At 49.0% G+C, this 8,580-nt stretch overlaps 1 protein-coding gene across 1 annotated transcript in view; it reads right to left on the minus strand.

Moving 5' to 3' along the window:
• Window positions 1-8,580, minus strand: part of UCK2 (uridine-cytidine kinase 2) — a 90,189-nt gene that overhangs the window by 1,206 nt on the left and 80,403 nt on the right. Inside the window, exons 5-6 of the mRNA XM_003785746.3 lie at window positions 3,677-3,774; window positions 672-720 (exon numbers count right to left, since the gene is read on the minus strand). Of these exons, the coding sequence (XP_003785794.1) occupies window positions 672-720; window positions 3,677-3,774 (147 nt within the window). The remainder of the gene's footprint in view (window positions 1-671; window positions 721-3,676; window positions 3,775-8,580) is intronic.

Consider the following 8,580-nt stretch of genomic DNA (forward strand, 5'->3'; position numbering starts at 1 on the left):
CAGCCCAGGCCCACCAAACAACAATGATGGCTGCAGTCAAAAAATAGCCAGGTGGGGCGGCGCCTGTGGCTCAAAGGAGTAAGGCAGTGGGCCCCATATGCCGGAGGTGGCAGGTTCAAACCCACCCCCAGTCAAAACCTGCAAAAAAAAAAAGAATTAAAAAAAAGAGAGGAAAAAAATATGTATGTACTAGCACAGTGAGCTATTTATTGCTGTGGCTGACTCCCAAACAGCTGACCCAAAAAAATAAGGGAAGAAAAAAATGACATTAATTTTTTATTAAGCAAATAAGAAGACAAACTCCCATCTTATAGATCAACTCTGGTCACTCTAAATTGGGTCAAGGCGGAAATCTGCTTCAGCTAGTAGGTGGCTTCAGATGCAACGTATCCTCGTGTCTTCGCCGGGGAGAGCACCTTGCTCCTCGCTGAAGTAATCTACAGTAATCTGCTTCCACCAGAGAAGCACAAGTTCAGTCTGCCCACATACAGAGATGCACATATGCCCGGGAACCTATCCCCAAGGCCAGACAGACGGGCAGGCAGAAGTATCTTTCTGGCTCATAAGCACAGACCAGTCTACAGAGCCCATGTGGTCACCGCATTCTGCCCCAAATTATGACTGACAAAGGACAAGTGTTATACATCACAGGATGACACCCCAGGACTCACCTAGATTATCTGCACCTCTGGGGATGATCACATCAGCGTACTTCTTTGTCTGTGGGGAGAGATGTTTACAATGAATTGACAGAAAAGTGCAGGGACAAACTGGCCCAGACCCTCCCCAAGGGAATATGGGGAAGGGCGAAGCCTGGCATGAAATCTCAAGTATAAATGCTGTTTACAACTTCATAGGGAGGCATCCAGAAATGTGGGGAAACCTGAAGTGCCTTGTGGGGGTAAACGGGAATGAAAGAAGGCAAGAGGGGAATGAGGAACATAGACTTCCATGTACCAGGGAGGGAAAGTGGTCCAGACTGAGGGGTTAATTCAAAAAGCAATTTATAACTCAATTGTTAATTATCTATCATGGATGTTTATCTACATTATAACTGGCTTTTTCTTAAGTTCTCATTACATTGTTCCAGCCTACCACCTGCACAGACAACACGATCTTTGAAGCGAAACACTGTATTGCCTCTGCCCTACTAGAAAAAATAGGAATGAGAAAAACCTAAACTTAAAAGGGGGCTGGTTCACCTTGGACTTTGACACATAGCACTCCCAGCATGGGACTGAAGTATAAAAAGTAATCTCCAATGACAACCAGTTTCACTGGCTCTGTTTATTATACTATTAGAAATAGATAAGGCTCGGTACCCATAGCTCAGTGGGTAGGGCGCGAGCCACATACACCAGGGCTAGTGGGTTCAAACCCAGCCCAGGCCTGCTAAAGAACAAAAAATAGCCAGGCACTGTGGCAGGTGCCTGTAGTGCCAGCTACTCAGGAGTCTGAGGCAAGAGAATCATTTGAGCCCAAGAGTTTGAGGTTACTGTGAGCTATGACGCCACGGCACTCTACCGAGGACAACACAATAAGACTCTGTCTCAAAAAAAAGGTAAGCCAGGCGTTGTGGTAGGCACCTGCATCCCAGCTACTCGGGAGCCTAAGACAAGAGGATCGCTTGAACCCAAGAGTTTCAGGTTGCTGTGAGCTATAACACCATGACAATCGAAGGCAACAAAGTGAAGCTCTATCTAAAAAAAATTAAAATAAAATATAATACAATTAAATAAAATGTAAAAAGGAAAGCCACAGAGATGTTCCTTTTGTTTTTGCTTCCTATTTACTTGGCTGGACACAGTGGCTCACCATCTATAATCCTAGCACTTTGAGAGGCCAAGGCAGGATGATCACTCGGGGCCATGAGTTCCAGAACAGCCTGAGTAACATAGCAAAACTGTTTCTTTCATTAAAAAAATAAAAAGTCCTAGCATGGTGGCACAAAACCGTAGCCTCAGCTACTTGGTAGGCAACAGAGCAAGACCTTGTCTCTCAAAAAAAAGTTTTTCTGAAATTTTTTTGTAGACCATTCTACAAATAGCTTCATCTTGGCATACAATCTAAATTTAGAATGAGAACACAAAAACAACGCCTTAAGTGTGTGGGCATCCTTAACTCTGTGCAGCCTCCATGCTAGAGCTGCTACAATTTAACAGTGTCAGGCCCAATCCCATCTGGAACTATGCAGCCATTTGTTAAGTCCAAGTTCCTGGCTTTAGAGGGAAACGTGTTGGTCTTCCCTGAGTAAAGAGTGGCTAGACCACGGGACAAGCAGAAACAACCTAGAAAACATTTGCACAGAATTCTGAGCTCCATTACAACTAAGTTAAGCAACAGGAAACTAGCAGTTTACTCTAACTGATATCCACTAATAAATGAACTTTGTATTCTTAATTAAGTTTAAAAAAAAAGCAGGAGAGGTCCTCAGATAGATAAAGGGAGAGGAAGAATTTCACAGGCCTCTTTCCAGTAACCTAATCTTGTAACCCAGCCATCTCCAGGGTGATGAATCGGGCATCAAGGTTAGTTACTCAGCTGACTCAGAAGCCCACCGTCCCTGACCTGAAACAGAAGTCTGGTTGGATGGAAAACCTGCTAACAGACTTAAAGAAACAAAGACAGTTTGGGATCCTATCTTTCCAGCAGAGGAAAAAAAAGAAGTTAATTATTAGAAGGATAAAGGCCCATACCCAGCCTTACTCTAAAGCTATTCTCAATGCCTTCAGAAATCCCAGCCTTCCCTAAAACCACACCCAAGATGGGTTAAACCCTACTTCTCCCTCCTTTTTTCCCTCACAGCTTAATTATAAATATTTAAGTGGTTTAGACCATGGTTTGACCATGCTGGAGAAGACTCTCAGACGTAAGCTCCTCCTGAGTGAAGTACTTCTATTTCCAAAATGAAGTCGTCTCTTGCATCTTCCTCCCCCAGAACCCCACTGTGCCCCACCTCTCCTCTTCTCTCTGGTGCCCTTCCCTATCTTTCCCCAGGAAATGGAGGGCATTTCCTGGGCTGAAGGCTGATTTGCTAAAAAGCTGATAATTCGACTGCCCCTTCTCTGAAAGCACTTTCCTAGGGAATTTCCAGCTGCCATGGGGAAGGACAGGTAAGTCTGTGCCAGACCAAAAGGAAGGAAGGTTATCCCAATATGGCACGACACTTCCCGTTGGGCCCTGCACGGGGGCCCAAAGACACCCTCAAGCAGTGCTCACCTGTAGCAGTGGGAAAGGTCAAAGGACACACCTTGGGGCACAGCCCTGGATGCACCAACATCCACCCCAGACCATCTCAGACCTTGGAGAGATCCAAATGGCTGAGCGCAATCCCCAGACATGACATGTGCTCAGTAAGGGGTCTCAGGCCATGACTCCCAAATGAGAAAAATCTAGAAGTTACTGGGAATTAAAGAGGCAGCCTAAGGATTGGCAGGATGTGACAGGGCCACCCCAAGAAAGAACAGCAGGACGGAGCTCCCAGAGAACTTGGGGGCAGGATAAAAGGACCGAAGGTGCCTTCTCGTGTGACTTCAGAACAGGGGTTCACTCCGGGAGAGGAGTGTGAGTCAAGCTCCCCTTGACGCCATCAACTTACATATCTTCCTGTGTGTCGTGGGTGTCATTAAATTGTAAGTTCTACATTCAACAGAAACGAACCGAGAACAGAACTCACTGGCAAGCAGAACTCCTCAAAGGCGGGCTTGACGAACGTAATGTACTGAGATAAAATCTGCTCCAGGTCCCTGCCTCTTTCACTGATGTCCCTCAATACTATAAGAGAAGGAAAAACAAGAATCAAGAAAATGGTGAGGAGCCAGCAACTATGTGCCCTTGCAAGGCCGGCCAGGCTCACGCGGGCTCCACAAACGCTCCGGACGATTCACCAGCTGGATTCCTGAGAGGCTGGACCGAGAGCAGATGAGCAGCAGCTCTGGGAAGGAGTTACGTTTCCGTCCCTTACAATAGTCAAATTCTGCTATGACAAAATGGTCTCTGAAACAAAAGGCTGCCCAGCTGAGGCCTAACATTTGACCCAAACATAATTTCAGTGAGGAAGAACCACCACCAAAAAGAAGGCAGCTATGATAGCCGGAGAGCTCACTGTAACAGGAAGCAGTCTGGGCTTCCACCGTCCCCTTGCACACACTTACCTGTGCTCAGACGGAGTGACCCAGTCAGGGGTCAGCTCCTTGCTCCCAACTCCTACCCACACCACACCCCCAAGGGCACAGGGAGCAGCAGGGGACCCAGCTGTGGTTAGCCCATCCCACTCACCACAGACTCTGAGGTTTACAAAGAGGACAATCACTCAGTGTAAGATGAGAAAGCAATGGTCTAGGACACGGCGGGCTGGGCTGTGACAAAGCCCAGGTGAAACTAACTCACCATCTTCTCTGCTACCTTCTTTTCACCAGACGCTTTTTTTTTTTAGACAGTTTCAGGCTGTCATCCTGGGTAGAATACCAGGGCATCACAGCTCACAGCAACCTCCAACTTTTAGGCTTAAGCAATTCTCTTGCCTCAGACTCCCAAGTAGCTGGGACTACAGGCGCCTGCCACAACACCCAGCTATTTTTATGTTGCAGTTGTCACTGTTGTTTTAGTTGGCCCAGGCTGGGTTCGAACCCACCAGCCTCAATGTATGTGGCTGGTAACCTACCTACTGAGCTATGTGCACCGCCCTAAATTTTTTCAAAAAATAAAAAGGAGACTGATCATCTTGGTCCCGCCAGGTAACTAACCCCCGAACCTCAGTTTCCTCTTAAGCAGTGAGTTTGCAAGGAGAATTCTCTCAATCAAAACAGCCTCTCCCTACAGATGTCATTTTAAAAAATGTTTTATTTCAGATGAATGTTAGGGTACAATTAGGTTACAATGTTTGTATTTGTTGGAAGAGTCCCTGTTGTAGGTGTGTCCTGCGCCCAGAAGGTGTGCCGTATACCCTTACACTGTGCCCGTTACATGGAAACACACCCATCACCCCTCTCTCCTCTTTACTCCCCCACCTCCCAATCTTGAATTGAGTTTTTCTCCTATGTGGGAGTGTGCTGGACTACCTACTGGCTTCATATTGGTATTGAGTACACTGGATACTTTTCCATTCTTGTGATATATCTTTTTTATCTACTATTATTATTTCAGATTAATATGAGGGTACAAAGGATACTACAGGTGTCATTTTAAATCTTATCACCTGAGCTGCTAAAGCTTTGGCCACCCCACCACGCTGAAGGTTGTCATCCTTGTCTGCAATGATTGCAGTGACCCTTCAGCTCCTTCTCAGTTAATAGACCCAAGCGTGGGGTGAAATTCACACACAAACATGTGAAATACGTGTGAATGAATTTCTGGAAAGCCCGGTCTGTAACCAATACTGCATTTATACATTCCTACACGGGCGTGTGTTTAGACACACGTGTGGCAGGGACAGGGAAGGAGGGAGGATCTCTCCGCTGTGATTCAGACTGACACAAAATGTGGAAGATGAGAAAGCTATGAACTGTCAGGAAGAGCACATTCCAGAAAGCCACTATCATCATCTGACTTTCACACCAGCTCCTAAATTTACACACGGTTTTTCCACAGGAGCCTGGGTAATAGAAAGGTCGGCTGGGACCTAATATGTTAGGATGTGCCCGCCTCACTGGGCAGCCATGGCTCCCCTAGCTGGGAAATGGTCTTCCTGGTATCACCACACAGGGCCCTGCTCTCAGGCGGCCCCAGCTGCCCCCACCGACCTATTGCAGAGACTCAGCCAAGAAGGAGCCCAGGGAGCTGCCACGTGGCTGGCCCCCAGAAGTCCTCCCAGCTCTGGCACCTAGAGTTAATGAGACAGACACGTCCAAAACACACAGCAACTGTGGCCTCCCATTCTTCACATGTCTCCAGACAAAGCCCAGAGAAGAAAGGAAACGAGATCAAAAGGGTATCAGAGCCAGGGGAAAAAAAACAAACACACACCAGAACTTGAGTGTCTTTTAATTAAAGCCTTACAAACACCTGATGCCAGGTCTGTGTCGCAACACAAGCTCTTCACGGGTACTGACAGCACTGGCTCCACAGGAAGCTCTGTCATTCCCCAGCATACATGTACGCACACACGGTCTCCAGCCCTCCTACTGCCCTCGGCTGGGGCCTTGGCCCCTGCCCCCGCGTATGTACAAATCTGGTGACTGCATCTTTTATCACTGGAGAAAACTGGCCCCACCGAAAGCAGGTGGAGAGGACAAGTCACAGTGACTCTGCTCTGCAGCCCAACAGCTGCCTCTCGCTCTACCATCAAGCCAGTGGGAGCCCTGGGGCTGATCCTGACCCCTAAAACTCCTAGCTCTGTGACCTTGGACAAGCTACTTGGTATCCTCTTTGAATCTCAGTTTCCCACACTGAAACAGGGGCAATAACGCTATCTTCCTCTTGAATGTTATTATTTAGGAAGACAGCGAGACAGGCTTGCGGAAAACGCTTCAGCACTGTAGCTGGCTCCCACTACACATGCAGTAACCCATGTTTCTGTGATGCCACAGAACCTAAGGAAGCTTCTGGAGCATGGAGGCTCCTTGATGGGGGGACCCAATGAAGCAGGATGCAGGAACCAACCAGAGTCTAGTCAGATCCAGCTGATGGAGCCAGCAGGTGGGAGGGAGCACTGCAGGGCCCCTAGAAAAGCAGAGGTGTGCAAGGATGTCATGTAGGAGGGGATGGCAGGGCACAGACACAAGGAAAGACATCCGGGAAGATGGAGAAACAGGGAAGGCAGGGAGGAGTCACAGCCTTCACTCTGAAACAGGAAACAGGAAATGGGTCGGAATCTTACCCAAGAGGCACTGCCCACCTCTGCTCCCCAGACGCCTTTGCAAAAGCTATCCCCTTAAGCCGCCCGGGTCCCCTCCTTGAGCCAAGGACAACACAGGGCCAGCCAGGTCACTGCACTGAAAGGCCCTCATCCTCAGGCAGTCAGGAAACAGAGCCAGGCCAAGGTCTGAGTCAGAACAAGGTCTTGGCACAAACTGGAAACTCCAGGGACTTAAAACCAGCTCCTGCAACATCACTCTGCCCCTGGCACATTTGCTGGGTCAGAGGACAGGGCAAAGGGCAGGAAGCTCCAAGTCTCCCCACACTCCCTGCTGGGCTTTCCACTTCAGCCTTTCCAAATCCAAGTAACGCTTTACAGTTAGCCAAAGCCAAGGCCAAAATGTAGAAGGACCCAAAATAAAGACAGTACGTCAAAGGTGAAGCCCCTTCACTTTGAACATGAGATAAGGGGTGTGTCTCCCGATAGTAAAAGAAAAGAATGGACACGCCAAAGGCCCAGGGCAGCTCACTTCTACACACACAGGCACGGAGAACGGTGTGCCAGGGAGGTGAGGGGTCAGCATCACAAATCTCCTGCCTCTGTGTTGAAGGGCAGGTTGGGGCAAGGGGTGCAGAGGGCAGGGGTGCAGTCATGGCTAGAGACCAATCCCTAGGAGTACAGGGGGGCTGACCGGAAGGAGGTCCGTCCCTGTAGGGCCACATACTCACACGCAGACCCTTCCCACACAGGGGCCAGCCTGGAAGGCAGGAATGGAACTAACTCAACTCTCCGAGAGTGTTCTCAAGCCCAACAGCTTCATCTGACGAACTCCCCATCCCACAGGGTCCCCACACCCCACAATGCGCATGCCAGGGATGTTTTTTATTCTATGTGGAGAGAAAATGAATTGGTAAAAATAGCGTGTGGGAAAGTCCCAAGAGTACATCAGAAAAGTGACCTGTCACAGGGTGACGTGTGAAGTCAGCAGATCTGAAAGGAGAGAGCAGAGCCTACCCAGGCAGCACCAGGGAAGGCAGGGGGTGTCACAACTGGCCCCGAGAAAGCCCCTGGGAACAGCCACCTTCACCAGGGGAATTCTCCCACTCAGTATAAGAAAGGGACAGAGAATGCTCCACTTGACCTACCCATGATGATCTGTTTTAACTGGACACTAGGACTCACTTTATCTCCAAGGTCATCGCCACTACTCAGACCTTAGCTCTCAGCTCCGCTCACACCCTCTCCCACGAGCATCGTGGCACCCCTGAGCCTGTGTATCACCTGCTGGACTAACAGTGGCATTAGCCTGGGTATCACCAGCTCCTGAGGATATGAACACACTACACTCCTCAGAGGTCCTGACAGAAAACCCAGGAAAACAGAACAGCACCAACCGCCTCAGTTGAGGCAGGTCCATGACCCACCACAGTCATTTATCCACTAATGCCCCACCGGGCACTTGACCTGCATCCCTCTCACAACTGTCCCACGAGTACTAATCGAAAAATAAGGTACACGGAGGTTAAGACACAATGCACCAAGGTCACACATCCAGTAAGTGGTGAAACCAGGATCTCAGCCTCATATACTTGACTCTGAAATTTATTTTCCCGGCTCGGCGCCTGTGGCTCAAGCGACTAAGGCGCCAGCCACATACACCTAAGGTGGCGGGTTCGAATCCCCAGCCCAGGCCTGCCAAACAACGACGGCTGCAACCAAAAAATGGCCGGACGTTGTGGCGGGCGCCTGTGGTCCCAGCTACTTCGGAGGCTAAGGCAGGAGAC

The sequence above is a fragment of the Otolemur garnettii genome, unplaced genomic scaffold (genome assembly GCF_000181295.1).
Source record: "Otolemur garnettii isolate 467f Iridium unplaced genomic scaffold, OtoGar3 scaffold00016, whole genome shotgun sequence".
NCBI lineage: Eukaryota > Metazoa > Chordata > Mammalia > Primates > Galagidae > Otolemur > Otolemur garnettii.